This window comes from Panicum hallii, chromosome 1 (genome assembly GCF_002211085.1).
Source record: "Panicum hallii strain FIL2 chromosome 1, PHallii_v3.1, whole genome shotgun sequence".
NCBI lineage: Eukaryota > Viridiplantae > Streptophyta > Magnoliopsida > Poales > Poaceae > Panicum > Panicum hallii.
The window spans coordinates 44552047-44567459 of NC_038042.1; the positions used below are offsets into that span (position 1 = coordinate 44552047).

At 49.7% G+C, this 15413-nt stretch overlaps 1 protein-coding gene across 2 annotated transcripts; it reads right to left on the reverse strand.

Annotated features, from left to right (window-relative positions):
* Positions 1–5119: 5119 nt before the first annotated feature.
* LOC112874745 (serine/threonine-protein kinase PBS1-like) lies at positions 5120–14956 on the reverse strand. 2 transcript variants are annotated; one of them, XM_025938257.1, is made up of 6 exons: positions 14539–14933; positions 9429–9559; positions 8723–8925; positions 7993–8182; positions 6459–6850; positions 5120–5943 (listed from the first exon to the last, which is right to left on the reverse strand). In XM_025938257.1, exons 1-6 carry the CDS (start codon positions 14607–14609, stop codon positions 5386–5388), a joined length of 1545 nt encoding a protein of 514 aa, XP_025794042.1. In that variant the 5' UTR covers positions 14610–14933; the 3' UTR covers positions 5120–5385. The 2 variants fall into 2 exon arrangements, with proteins under 2 accessions (XP_025794042.1, XP_025794050.1); XM_025938265.1 differs by lacking the exons at positions 5120–5943; positions 6459–6850; positions 7993–8182; positions 8723–8925; positions 9429–9559 and adding exons at positions 11237–11584; positions 12099–12490; positions 13633–13822 and having other exon boundaries at positions 14367–14956.
* Between the last annotated feature and the right edge of the window lie 457 nt (positions 14957–15413).

Consider the following 15413-nt stretch of genomic DNA (forward strand, 5'->3'; position numbering starts at 1 on the left):
TGATCCGTGTGATCATTCCATCGTGTCTAGGGTTTTGTTTGTGCAACGACCCCCGGCACCGGCGGCTGGCTGGAGTCCCCAATTGGTGCCAGGGACCGGCCGTGCCACTGCCATGCGGCCGCCTGGCCCGCCGGCAGATGATTAACCGCGGCGGAGAGCCTTCTTTTGATTCCCACGGTACAACAACCAACCAAGCTAGGCCCGCGCGGCCGGCAGCAGAGGCCCGAGGCAGGTGGTCACGCGCCGAGGAGGAGCACGGCGCGGGACAAGTGTGCGGCGCTGCGCGGCTCGGCAGGCAGCGGCACATGACAGCGGCCAGCAGGTGCGCGCGGGCGGAAGCGAACAACCGCTGTCCCGGGAAAGCTGGAGCGAGGCGGGGGCAAGCGACGACGGCCAGGGGGGGCGCGGCGGACAGGCGTGCGCATTCAAGGCTGCCTTTGTCCCGTTGCACACGACTACCGCCGGTAGTCCCAGCACTCCTATTCGCATCCGCTCACGTCGCGGGAACTGAACGAACGGGTTTCGATCGGGTCACGGCCGGGGAAGGGAGGAAGTGGCGCGTGCTTTCCGTTGCTCGGCGGCTGGTCTGGCGCATGTGGGGTGGGGGTGACGAAACGAAAACGAAAACGACCCGAGTATTCGCATGGCAAGGGCAACAACCGCTGGCGGCAGGCGTGATGTGTGCGACGCCGAGGCCGGCCGGGCGCGGCGGGCACCCGGGGGAGGCAGGACTCAGCCGGCGCGCGACAAGTCGCGGCCGGAGACACCGTTCCCGGGCGCCTGCGTGCGTGCATAAAAAGGCCACGCAGACGGCAGACCCCGTTGGCGTACGTACGCCTGTTAGCCGCGCCGTTCCATCGGCTTTCAGCCAGTAGAGAAATGGAAAGAAGAGATCGCTTCGACACTGGACCTCGTCGTTCAGGCAGACCTAGCTGCGTGTGAGAAATTCGGAGCCCGCCAAGTGACCGAGAGGAAAAGATCAGCTGCTGTGCGAGATGGGAATCGGGAAATAGGATCGCGCGGCGCGGCGCCATTTGGGGTCCGTGTCACGCGTCGACAGGGCTCACCGAGACCACATATTCGGTTCTGCTGCCCGTTAGTTAGATCCGGCTGATTGTGGTCAGTTGATGTCCCTGGTCCTGCCTCGACGATGCTCCGCCGCAGCCTCCGATGTGGCCTGGCCTCCCCGGATTCGGGCTGTCGCCACTGTGATCTACCCCTGCACGACCGTGGTCGGTCCGTGCCCCTCCTGGAAGGCCCGGCCGTGTGCAATGTGACTCCGTCGAGATCTGGTTCAGTAGTGGCGGGTGCCGGCTGCATAGTGTTAGCAAAACACACAGTAACGGAATTACGTGTTACTTTCGTGCACGCGGAAAAGAAAGAGTAGTAGCCACATGCATTCAGCTCAAACCCTTTTAGCTTGCATGCAAACAAAAGCTTTCTATTTTGCACGCGTGGGCGGTATAGGACGAACTGCCCCGGAGGTAGAGCTGAGATTTGGGCCATGCTATTTCTAGGCGGACTACATCACGGTTTTTTGGCACGACCCAAGTACGGCACCACATAAAAAATTTTAGACTGTGCCGAGGTACGAAAAAAATTTAGGGCGTACCAGTGCGTCATGCCCGCAGCTGCCAGTGCGGCGCACGTACGAGAGGGGCGGTGTGAGCCCGCCACGTCGAGGCGCGCGGGTACGCCGTACCCTTCACGGGTATATAGCAGCTGTTGGTGCTGGGCGCGCGGGACGACGTGTGGTGCGGTGTGTGTGGAGCCCCTCTGCCCCCCCCGCGGTAAAAAGTTTTTTTAAAAAAACCGCTGCCACGCGACGCGCGTCTCCTTCCCCGTGCTCGTCGCGTCGCCGAGGGCGCGCAGTGCGATGAGGACCGGCGGGGTGCGGCGAAACTCCACCGTCGGTAGCCGCCAGCGGGTAGAAGGCAGGAGTGGGGATCTGCCTCTGCCCGTCGCTGTCGCTGCTGCAGAGGAGGCCGCGCGAAGGGATCGGCGGTGCATGCAGGCAGCATGCCCATGACACCATCACCAACCAAGAGCGGGGATCGAGGATGCTGGATTTTGGCCCACTCACTGATCAGCTCGTTGATTTCGGGCCCATCCTTACATGAGCCCAGCGAGCTCAGGAAAATAAAAAAACATGTGGTTGCGAGTGGCTATGCAAATCTTACTTTACTAAAAACAAATCTTAGGGATTCCTAGTTAATAGATTCTTGTGAATTAATCTTCATTTATGCAATTAATTTTATTAATTTTATAGCTAAGTTACATTTAGTTTCTTAATTGGCATCCAAGCATTATCTGAATTGAAAACTGGTCCCTGTATCCGAGCAACCGCTGCATTATCAACGATTCAATATTCGTGGCTTTCAGATCTCGAAAACACTCGGGGTTGTCTGCGTGCTCGGCACTGTTCATCAATCCATCATCAAGTACCGTGCGTGTCGTGACGGATTGGTGGTGACCTCACGAAGCCCCACGACGACGCGGACATGATAGCATCGACAAGCCGACGGCAACGTTGCCGCACGCACAAGTAGCCACGCGCTGCTGCTGCTCCGCCGGTGGACGGCTTGCCCTCCCGGCCGGGCGCCGCGCGCCACGGATGCCACGACCCCGAGCGCCGGCGCGAGCCGCCGGTGGAGCTTTTTCTGACGGTCCCTGGTTATTAGCTGCTGCATGATTGCAGGCGGGCAGGCACGCAAGCACGGCTCTGCCTGCCGGCGGCTGCTGAGCGATTTCAGGGAAGACGTAGGCGAGGCGGCTCCGAGCAGACACGCGCACGCAAAGAGACCCCCATCATTATGGATGCAAGCGGCGCGGGTTGCGCCGCCAGCCCGCCGGGCAGGCCCGCGCCACAAACCCATGAAACGCCATGATATGACCCGCTTCGCTGAAGCGGCAGTACGCGGGCTGCCCGCATCACCCAACGGCGCCGCAGGAACCGCAAAACGATAGGTCAACCGGTGGAGAGAGATCATAGCGAACACCTGCTGGTTTTCACGCTGGCCGACGAGCTCATCCGATCCAGCCTCGGTTCGCGCCGCCGTTTCATACGCTCCTTCCGTTCTATCCCTTTTGGCTAATCAATTAATCAGGGTTCAGAGTACCCTGGCATCCCATAGCGTCAAGATCGAGAATCGAGATCCTTGCATCTATCTTCCTGCTTCCTTGCACTGGGTATCCGCTTGTCCATGGATTCGAATACTACATATCCATTTGCTTATGTCCACGAAACTACTAGGCTACTAGCTGATTTCTAATTCCTCAACAAGATTTGACATGAAATAGATGCAGTATCAACAAATCAACCAAGTCTATAACGAAACTGATTGTTTTTTGACTGAATATTTTGATCTTTATCATCAAATGATCGATTGGGAGGTTGGATTATGTCCAGCTCGAGTTTCATGCCCAATTTCATGGCTTCGCCTTCAGGCCAACGCGCAAGCCGGTGCGGCGTCTCCATGCTCTATGTTCCATCTCAATCTGTCAACCATGCTTGCGGTGCCACAAACGCAGAAAGCAGTGCTAATCGTCATCGCCAGCGCAGGCAGCGCGCATGTTCCAGCGGGCGCCGTGGTGCGGATTTTTCCAGAAGAAGTGCGCCTCGAAGAGGTGTAAGTTGCCGCTGCTGTAGTTGACGCGGAGCGACCAGTGGACGGGACGGATGTGAACGCGGGGAGGAAAGACGGTTATGCGGGCCACCGCAAACGCCGCAAAAAGCAAGCGGCGGTATGCGGGCCGCCGCATACGCCCGCGACGGAGCTTGCGGCTCATGCGGACGCGGGGCGGGCAGCGGCAAACCGCCCCGCTTGCAAGTATGCCCATCATGCACCAGCACTCCTAGTGCTGCGGCGGCGTGCCCCCATAATTGGGCCAACATGCTGATTGAAACCCCAGATGCGTGGAGCTACGACGGCTGTTCTCGCCCAGCCAAGTGGCGGCGGCAAAGGGAGGCAGCAACGCGACATGGCTGGCTGGAATACCCGGCCGGCTCCCGTACGTGCCACCTGTGCCGGGCAACAAGCCCGGCCGGGTGACCGGCAGGAGCCACACGCCAGCAGCAGCAGCAGCATACAAGTTCCCAGCTCCGTCCCACGGCCTGCCCACAAGCGTCAGTGTCGCGTCGCTCTCCCCGGTTCTCAAGCCCGGAAATCTGCTGGATCCGCCCCCAACAACAGCCGTGGGCCGATCGTCTACGTGGACTCGAGCCGTGTGATGCGTGCGTGCGTGTCTCTATTTTTTCGGCCCGCGCTTGGTCAACACCCGGTTGTCGCCGCACCTCTGTGGGCGAAACGAACATGTGCGCATACTAGTCTGCCATCTACTGCTGCGGAGCTGATCGAGGACGCGTCCGGTCGTCACATCACCGGCGTCGCCGTCACCGCGCGGGCGCAAGCGGCCTGCGCCTCTCAACTTGCTCGGCGTGTGACCGTCGGGGGGCGCCACAAACACGGCAATAACCCTGGAGCCTGCAGCGCGCGGACAGGCCAAGCCGGCGCGACCCGTGCCGGCCGGGCCTCATCAGTCATCGGTTCCCACTTCCCAGCATCGTCGGCGGCCGCGGCCCCGCACGCCCGACCGAGCGCCGTCTCGACGCCCCCTGCCTGGCTGCTTCCTCCCTCCGTCGCCCGCGCAGGCGATTTGGCCCGACAGCGCTACGACCGCGTGGTGCTAGTAGCTGCCAGCCGCTCTAGCTCGTTGCATGCCAACAAGGGCGCCCTTTCAGACCGGAGAGGGGACGGACCGTGCCCAGAACGAACCGCACAGCCGAGCCGAGAGCACGCGCCGGACAAGTGTTCGGAGGCGTCACCGTTAGCGTGATGTCGGCCGCCTCAAATCGATCCGATCCCAGGTTGCTTGATATTTTTCCGATCGGTGGGCTGCCCGATCGCGGGGTCACTAGCATATTGACTGTCACGAGAAATGGATGACCTCTCAATAACGTGCGCGTGGTCACCAGGGTAGGCAGTGGCGCACCAAGCTAAACGTCCAGGAGCTCAGCAGCAAAATGCGGCGTGCGCCAGACAGAAGCTGTTCAAGTTCACCTCCACCTAAGGATGCAAGTGACTGGATCAACCACCCAAACGGACAGACCACCAGCCAGAAACGGAACATTCTACAACTGGATCTCAAAATGTCCTTTCATTCTCACAAAATTTTCAGAGAATTTACAAGTACAACCACATGCATCCACTATCCAGTACAACACCACCGTTTTCCCCTCGATCCAGCCCTAGGAATGTACATCTAACCCTCCCTGCCCTCCCTCCGCCACCGGAACGCAAATCGACCTGGAAATAAATAGATAATGCATGGGTGGATGGATGAAAACCTCCGTCGTCCTCTTCTCTCTCTTTTAATCTTGCACCCCTAGCTGTTCCCAGTTCGCGAATCCAGGCTCCCCTGCCCGTTCTCCGCTCGCCGCTTGTCACGCCAGTTCTCGCCCCACATCTTTGCCTCGGCCACCATGCGCTCACGGTCGCCCCACATCTTCGCCTCCGCTACCATGCGCTCGCGGTCACCCCACATCTTTGCCTCCACCACCATGCGCTCCCGGTCAAAGTCCTTGTTCAGGATACCTGGGAGGTCCCGGTGTGAGTCCTCCCTGTCCTTGCCTGGCGACTTGTGGCCGGAGCTGCTGGTCTCGTCGTTCCTGGAAACCAACCTGCCGTTGTCCCCAGGCTTGCATCGCTGGTCGCCGCCGGGCTTCCTTGAAGCAAGGGCCGCGTTGGGATCATATGACTGAGACGCCAAGTAGGACAGAGCAGTCACGACATCCGCAATCAGTGGGCGGGAAGCAGCCTCCGACTGAATGCACATGGATGCCACTGCGAGGGCTTGGTAAAGCCCGCGCATGGGATATCGCCCTTCCAGCCTAGGGTCAGCCATTTTAGGGAGTTTTCTTCTGTCATTGAAAAGAGGCCGTGCCTGCCAATTGACAAGGAACAATGTGAGTGCAAGCAGTTTATCCTTCTGGTCAACAACAAACCAATCTGTTCTAACTAATCACGCAAGTCAGTATAAGAATGAAGGTTAGTAAATGATAAATTCAATTACTCAGTTCACAATGTCTCAACATTGTCATGAATCCTTTAAAATATATGCTAGCACTTTCAGTTCATCTACCCTGCCTTAAGTGACCAATTAACAGTTGAACCCTAAGTCAAAATCTTTCTATTTTTCAACATAGTTTGATGTAGAACCATTACCACTTGCTTGTAAATTACCTATGGTTTGCGTTCCTGTTGGATGTAGAGGATGCTAGGTCTAAAGCCTGATTACTTGTGGAATCTATTTAAAATCATATTTAACTGACGATTCAACATTTCTAGCAACATTCACCAGCATCCAGACTGCAGTTAGTATATGATATGTAAACAGTATACTATGATTCGAAAATAGGTACACATGGTGCATTTACAAATAAACAGTGCTGTGCTTACCCATGAGACAAGATTTTGTTCTCCATGTGGTCTAGTGCTGTCGATAGCCCTACGACCAGTAATCAACTCAAGCAGGACAACTCCAAAGCTATACACATCGGACTTCACTGTCAGTTGTCCTGTCATAGCATACTCTGGTGCACAATAACCATATGTACCCATCACACGTGTTGAGACATGAGATTTGTCACCAACAGGACCCAACTTAGCAAGGCCAAAGTCAGAAAGCTTTGGGTGGAAACTTTCATCCAACAGAATGTTTGATGACTTAAAATCCCTATAAATAACTGGAGGATTAGCTTTGTCATGAAGGTACTCCAGTCCTTTGGCAGCACCTGCTGCAATTTTCATCCTGGTGTTCCAGTCCAAGGCCTCCTTATCAAGAGGTAGATCTACATCAAGTAAACCATTCAGACGAAATGAGAAACTCCTTAACTGAATTAAGCGAAGTGGACTCACTGTTTGTAGGAATATCTTATATGTATTCCCTTGAAAGAAGGCTAAAGACATTATAGTGGAACTACCACATGCACAAGAACAACCATACAGACATGTTAAGCTCATAAAGAACCACTGGATCGAATTCCAAATTCTGACAGGTCAGTTGATGGAGCTAAGGAGAATTAGTCAAAAGAATGTAAAACTATTGCATAGTAACACGTTAAACTTTGAAAAGGATCAAATGGTATAATTTCTGAGCATAATAAAATCTAGAAGGTACCAAGGCCTTAAGAGTATGCGTGAACAGTAGGAATCGAGCAGTGTGGGTGTACCCCCACCCCCTTGGTTCATGTCCTCTTCCAACTCAAATTTGGGTGTCTATCTATGTATTCTTATTTACAATCCCTACTCTGCTCCTCCAGGTTGATCTAGTTTTTTTTAAGTATGTGTAAACATGTTCACTGATCACAAATAAGAGATCCGAATCAGATCGTTTTAAAAAATTAAACATGTTGCATAACTTTAAAGGTCAACTTTGATGGAATGCACACAAACATAATTGGTTTGCAATACTGTTTCAACCTCACGGCATAAAACAATAGGAAAAAAAACTCTAACCTAGATATCATAACCAATCTCCTAACTATACACCATGAAGGTCTCAAATAAACTATACCACATGAACAGTTGAACACGTTTGTGTTTGATGACAGCAGCCAAAGATAAAATGTGCTGTGGTACAAACATGGTGCATTGGCAAGATGTGCATAGTATGCTGCCCTGCATCACCTATGCGCCATGAATAATTTTCAAAAGCAAAATAGTAATGTTATTGGCAGTGTGTGAAGAGCTAAGGAATAAGCTAAATTACAATAAGCATTTGCCAGTAATAAAGATGGATGCATACAAATAAAGAGCCGAAGACAGGACTGCAGATTGACAATTGTAGACAAGCAAGCATGTGACAGACAGGCAGACAGACACTAGTCACTAGGCCACGCATGCAGCTACACACAGAGAACATTGATTGCAATATTGACAGGTGGTGGTCATATGCGAACAGTTTCAATACAGGAAAGAACGGCATTTGTACCGTGTAAATGATCTTCCAATGATCCGAAGGGCATATACTCATAAACAAGAAGGCGCTGATCTCCATCAGCGCAATAGCCAATCAAATTAACCAGGTTTTGATGATGCAATAAACTGAGCATGAGGACTTCTACTAGAAATTCTCTGTTTCCTTGAAGCCCATCCCTATTAAGCTGCTTTATAGCAACAACCTGCAGCAAAAAACCATACTTAAATCATCTGTTTTTTTATAATCTCACCTAGTCACCTCATTGCTCTATTTGCATATACTTACTGTACATCATTTTTTTCAGTAAACTAGGAAAAGACAAGAACAGGTCTGCAGTCTAAGAAAGTAAGCCCCACTGAACAGCTACTATTTCAGAACATTGACTATTTTCAACATCTGGACTAAAATGAACAGTGCCAATTCTTCAAGTCTACTGTCAAAAGACAAGAATTAAGCAAATCAGCTCTCCACTGAAGAACAGCTTCGGATTCACAACATGGACCTATTTCAACGTCTGGACTAAATGAGCAGTACCAATTATTCTAGTCTACTGTCAAAAGATAAGAATTAAGCAAATCAGCTCTCCACTGAACAGCTACTATTCACACATGGACTGTATATGGAATCTGTGGATTAAAAAAACAGTACCAATTCTACAACAGTGCAATTTGCTACTAGCTCGATTCTTTCGCAGCAGATAGCAAGAGAAGAGCAAGTTCGCATTTGGTGAACTCAAAGTTACCTGCCCTGTGCTCTCGAGACGGCCCCTGTAAACGCGTCCAAACCCTCCTTCACCCAGGAAGCACTCGGGCCTGAAGTTCCTGGTGGCTGTGGCAAGCTCGCGGAAGGTGAAAGTTTGGGCAGAGATAACATTGCCATTGGCATCCTTTGGCGCCGAAGCTTCTCTCGCGAGCGCATTACTCTTGACCCTCGCTTTCTCACCCGCTGCACAACATAGAACAGCACAAGGGGTAGAAACAGTAAGCTAATCAGCAGTCTGACTCAGACAAAGAGAATTACTTTTTAAACTAGTATATGCTGATCACATCAGTCCATGAGTTCATCTCTCCATGACCTTTACATCAGTCCAAGATCCAAAGTCCGTGAATGAACCTAACTACTAGCAACTACCAATCTATCCAACAACTAAAAAGATGGTTCTTGCCCCTTCTACACTTTTTTTTTCAATCGAGAATTTCGCAACTACTGCCGCTAATCGAACACGCAAAGATGGCCGCCATAAGCTACACGAGGCGGTACAAAACCAGATCAAGAAGGTGCGTAGCATAGTAGCTGGTGAACCACCACGCGGGGAAATCAACCACCGCGCCCCCGATCCGATCCCACCCACCAACCACCGCGCGCGCGCCGCTCGGGATCCAGTCCGCCTGCCCACCCACCCACCGAGCCCACGGAACACGTAGCGCGGCGAAGAGCGCGTCACGCACCTGCGGAGAGCTTCTCGACGCGCGGGGCCGCCATGGGCGCCTGCTGTAGGTCCGGGTACCCCCTGTCCCCGTGCCGGCCGCCGCCGGAGCCGCCGCCGTAAGCCGCGGCGGCCGAGGACGCGCCGCCGTACCCTCCGGCGCCGCCGAGCTTGGGGTTGAGCTGCTCATCGGCGGGCGAGTCGAAGCACGAGAAGCAGCCCATCGCCGCCGGCCAGGAAAATCACCACCGGGACGCCGCGTCGATCAAAGGCGCAACATTCCTTCGGCCTCCGCCCTGCTCTGCTCCTCCGCGGAGTGGGGGACTCTGATTGAGCCGAGGGGTGGATGGGATCGGATCTTCCCGGCGAGGGGATCGAGGGAGGGTGGTGGGGGGAAAGCGAGGCGAAGGAGGGGAGGGGAAGGAAAGGTGCGTTTTTTATTGGGTTTTTGGAGGGGAGGCGAAGGGAGGGAGCGAGCGAGGAGCAAGGAGAGTCCGCAGTGGTGGTCGTGGTGGACTCGGCTGGCTCTCTCTTCCTTCTCGAGTCTATCACGGCGCAGCAGGGGCAGCCGCCCAGCTAATACGCGGTTTCGCCCATGTTCACACATTGCTCCGGCTACGAGGTTGGTAGTCCTCCTACGCTACTGTGGTGCTGCCCGGGTCTTGCCTAAGCAAGCGTATTTATTTTTGAAAGCTTAAAAATGGATGGTTTTATGCTAAGTGATTTTTTTAGAAAAAAGTTTGATCAGGTTTGTAGAAAAATCTAAGGGATTCATGTCACTAATAGTTGATTTGTGGTAATTTTTCTCAATGCTTTGTAAATTTTCTTTTCTAGTTTTGCATATCATAGATCGGTCTGTGTCCCCTAAGCACTCCACAGCTAAGAATTTTATTGTCTTATTTTCGACTTCTTTGTTAATTTCACTTCTCTACGATAGCGTCATATCATCACGTGTGCTTATAGATACCGCTATAATATCCATACCATTCAAGTGCCTATATAACCCTGATGATCACAGTGGATCATTATCATCAACATAGCATGTCGTTGCTCGTGGTCACATCCATCCTATCCGGGCAAGAACCACCCCTACCCCACCTCCCCCTAAAAACACAAACACAAGCTACTGCTACCACCCATTGAATAAAACCATTTTCAACCAGGTAGAGTTGATGTTGTGCACCGCGTCTACTTGTGTTGATACCTTGGACCTGTAATTTCTTCCTCTACGGTGATGTTCGCAATGCACTGCTCTCGGCTATAACGATTACGAACTCGCTGATTTTCATTCCAATCGCAACTTACGCTTTGCTCACACTTAATATTGTGCCGGGACAGTGTGTAAGTATATAACAAGGATCCGGAATGATACGCTTATTATGGTAGGATCCGAGGATCTGATCTATATTTAGCTTAGAAGATCCAAATCTACCATATAGTATAGTATAGTATGTACTTGCTATATATATATACAGTTCGCGAGGCTCGATACAGATCAATCGAATATTCGTAATACATCTATCTCTTCGCACTCTTGAAGTCTAAAGGAGGATGAACCCTATTTTTCCTCAAGATTTTGTCTTTGCTGAAATTTGTTTCATAACATACCTCCTTGTAGTTTGATTTTCTTTTTTCCCCCAAACTTAGAGCACTAGAGTCTTGTGTGACGTGGAACAAAGGAGTTTCAAGATCAATTGGTTAAACATGCTTTAATGTCAGCCACAGGAAATTGGATCTCAAAAGTTGGTCATTGGAGATTTTGAGATCATGAGTAATATGGTTATCTTGTTTGGTCAAAAGTGGGGTTTATCCTTTCTTTGATGCGTGTCCTTTTTATTTTACAAAAAATTGAATTGATTATTTTCCCATAAAACTGACTAGAGTAGAAAAGAGTCCAGTGGAACACGAGGTCCATTTCCATGTTTCAATCTAAGCAAGAAAACATGTTGTTTGATGGTTGATCCCAAAAGAAAGTTGAGTTGTTTTCTCCACTTTAGGTGTAAAGTAGGACAGAGCAGTCACGACATCTGCAATCAGTGGGCGGGAAGCAGCCTCCGACTGAAGGCACATGGATGCCACCTCGAGGGCTTTGTAAAGCCCGCGCATGGGATATCGCCCTTCCAGCCTAGGGTCAGCCATTTTAGGGAGTTTTCTTCTGTCATTGAAAAGAGGCCCTGCCTGCCAATTGAAAGGAACAATGTGAGTGCAAGCAGTTTATCCTTCTGGTCCACAACAAACCAATCTGTTCTAACTAATCACGCAAGTCAGTATAAGAATGAAGGCTAGTAAATGATAAATTCAATTACTCAGTTCACAATGTCTCAACATTGTCATGAATCCTTTACAATATATGCTAGCACTTTTAGTTCCCCTACCCTGCCTTAAGTGACCAATTAACAGTTGAACCCTAAGTCAAAATCTTTCTATTTTTCAACATAGTTTGATGTAGAACCATTACCACTTGCTTGTAAATTACCTATGGTCTGCGTTCCTGTTGGATGTAGAGGATGCTAGGTCTAAAGCCTGATTACTTGTGGAATCTATTTAAAATCATATTTAACTGACGATTCAACGTTTCTAGCAACATTCACCAGCATCCAGACTGCAGTTAGTATATGATATGTCAACAGTATACTATGATTCGAAAATAGGTACACATGGTGCATTTACAAATAAACAGTGCTGTGCTTACCCATAAAACAAGATTTTGTTCTCCATGTGGTCTAGTGCTGTCGATAGCCCTACGACCAGTAATCAACTCAAGCAGGACAACTCCAAAGCTATACACATCGGACTTCACTGTCAGTTGTCCTGTCATAGCATACTCCGGTGCACAATAACCATATGTACCCATCACACGTGTTGAGACATGAGATCTGTCACCAACAGGACCAACCTTAGCAAGGCCAAAGTCAGAAAGCTTTGGGTGGAACCTTTCATCCAACAGAATGTTTGATGACTTAAAATCCCTATGAATAACTGGAGGCTTAGCTTTGTCATGAAGGTACTCCAGTCCTTTGGCAGCACCTGCTGCAATTTTCATCCTGGTGTTCCAGTCCAAGGCCTCCTTATCAAGAGGTAGATCTACATCAAGTAAACCATTCAGATGAAATGAGAAACTCCTTAACTGAATTAAGCGAAGTGGACTCACTGTTTGTAGGAATATCTTATATGTATTCCCTTGAAAGAAGGCTAAAGACATTATAGTGCAACTACCACATGCACAAGAACAACCATACAGACATGTTAAGCTCATAAAGAACCACTGGATCAAATTCCAAATTCTGACAGGTCAGTTGATGGAGCTAAGGAGAATTAGTCAAAAGAATGTAAAACTATTGCATAGTAACACGTTAAACTTTGAAAAGGATCAAATGGTATAATTTCTGAGCATAATAAAATCTAGAAGGTACCAAGGCCTTAAGAGTATGCGTGAACAGTAGGAATCGAGCAGTGTGGGTGTACCCCCACCCCCTTGGTTCATGTCCTCTTCCAACTCAAATTTGGGTGTCTATCTATGTATTCTTATTTACAATCCCTACTCTGCTCCTCCAGGTTGATCTAGTTTTTTTTAAGTATGTGTAAACATGTTCACTGATCACAAATAAGAGATCCGAATCAGATCGTTTTAAAAAATTAAACATGTTGCATAACTTTAAAGGTCAACTTTGATGGAATGCACACAAACATAATTGGTTTGCAATACTGTTTCAACCTCACGGCATAAAACAATAGGAAAAAAAACTCTAACCTAGATATCATAACCAATCTCCTAACTATACACCATGAAGGTCTCAAATAAACTATACCACATGAACAGTTGAACACGTTTGTGTTTGATGACAGCAGCCAAAGATAAAATGTGCTGTGGTACAAACATGGTGCATTGGCAAGCTGTGCATAGTATGCTGCCCTGCATCACCTATGCGCCATGAATAATTTTCAAAAGCAAAATAGTAATGTTATTGGCAGTGTGTGAAGAGCTAAGGAATAAGCTAAATTACAATAAGCATTTGCCAGTAATAAAGATGGATGCATACAAATAAAGAGCCGAAGACAGGACTGCAGATTGACAATTGTAGACAAGCAAGCATGTGACAGACAGGCAGACAGACACTAGTCACTAGGCCACGCATGCAGCTACACACAGAGAACATTGATTGCAATATTGACAGGTGGTGGTCATATGCGAACAGTTTCAATACAGGAAAGAACGGCATTTGTACCGTGTAAATGATCTTCCAATGATCCGAAGGGCATATACTCATAAACAAGAAGGCGCTGATCTCCATCAGCGCAATAGCCAATCAAATTAACCAGGTTTTGATGATGCAATACACGGAGCATGAAGACTTCTACTAGAAATTCTCTGTTTCCTTGAAGCCCATACCTATTAAGCCGCTTTATAGCAACAACCTGCAGCAAAAAAACCACACTTAAATCATCTGTTTTTTTTTATAATCTCACCTAGTCACCTCATTGCTCTATTTGCATATACTTACTGTACATCATTTTTTTCAGTAAACTAGGAAAAGACAAGAACAGGTCTGCAGTCTAAGAAAGTAAGCCCCACTGAACAGCTACTATTTCAGAACATTGACTATTTTCAACATCTGGACTAAAATGAACAGTGCCAATTCTTCAAGTCTACTGTCAAAAGACAAGAATGAAGCAAATCAGCTCTCCACTGAAGAACAGCTTCGGATTCACAACATGGACCTATTTCAACGTCTGGACTAAATGAGCAGTACCAATTATTCTAGTCTACTGTCAAAAGATAAGAATTAAGCAAATCAGCTCTCCACTGAACAGCTACTATTTCACACATGGACTGTATATGGAATCTGTGGATTAAACAAACAGTACCAATTCTACAACAGTGCAATTTGCTACTAGCTCGATTCTTTCGCAGCAGATAGCAAGAGAAGAGCAAGTTCGCATTTGGTGAACTCAAAGTTACCTGCCCTGTGCTCTCGAGATGGCCCCTGTAAACGCGTCCAAACCCTCCTTTACCCAGCATGCACTCGGGCCTGAAGTTCCTGGTGGCTGTGGCAAGCTCGCGGAAGGTGAAAGTTTGGGCAGAGATAACATTGCCATTGGCATCCTTTGGCGCCGAGGACGCGCCGCCGTACCCTCCGGCGCCGCCGAGCTTGGGGTTGAGCTGCTCATCGGCGGGCGAGTCGAAGCACGAGAAGCAGCCCATCGCCGCCGGCCAGGAAAATCACCACCGGGACGCCGCGTCGATCAAAGGCGCAACATTCCTTCGGCCTCCGCCCTGCTCTGCTCCTCCGCGGAGTGGGGGACTCTGATTGAGCCGAGGGGTGGATGGGATCGGATCTTCCCGGCGAGGGGATCGAGGGAGGGTGGTGGGGGGAAAGCGAGGCGAAGGAGGGGAGGGGAAGGAAAGGTGCGTTTTTTATTGGGTTTTTGGAGGGGAGGCGAAGGGAGGGAGCGAGCGAGGAGCAAGGAGAGTCCGCAGTGGTGGTCGTGGTGGACTCGGCTGGCTCTCTCTTCCTTCTCGAGTCTATCACGGCGCAGCAGGGGCAGCCGCCCAGCTAATACGCGGTTTCGCCCATGTTCACACATTGCTCCGGCTACGAGGTTGGTAGTCCTCCTACGCTACTGTGGTGCTGCCCGGGTCTTGCCTAAGCAAGCGTATTTATTTTTGAAAGCTTAAAAATGGATGGTTTTATGCTAAGTGATTTTTTTAGAAAAAAGTTTGATCAGGTTTGTAGAAAAATCTAAGGGATTCATGTCACTAATAGTTGATTTGTGGTAATTTTTCTCAATGCTTTGTAAATTTTCTTTTCTAGTTTTGCATATCATAGATCGGTCTGTGTCCCCTAAGCACTCCACAGCTAAGAATTTTATTGTCTTATTTTCGACTTCTTTGTTAATTTCACTTCTCTACGATAGCGTCATATCATCACGTGTGCTTATGGATACCGCTATAATATCCATACCATTCAAGTGCCTATATAACCCTGATGATCACAGTGGATCATTA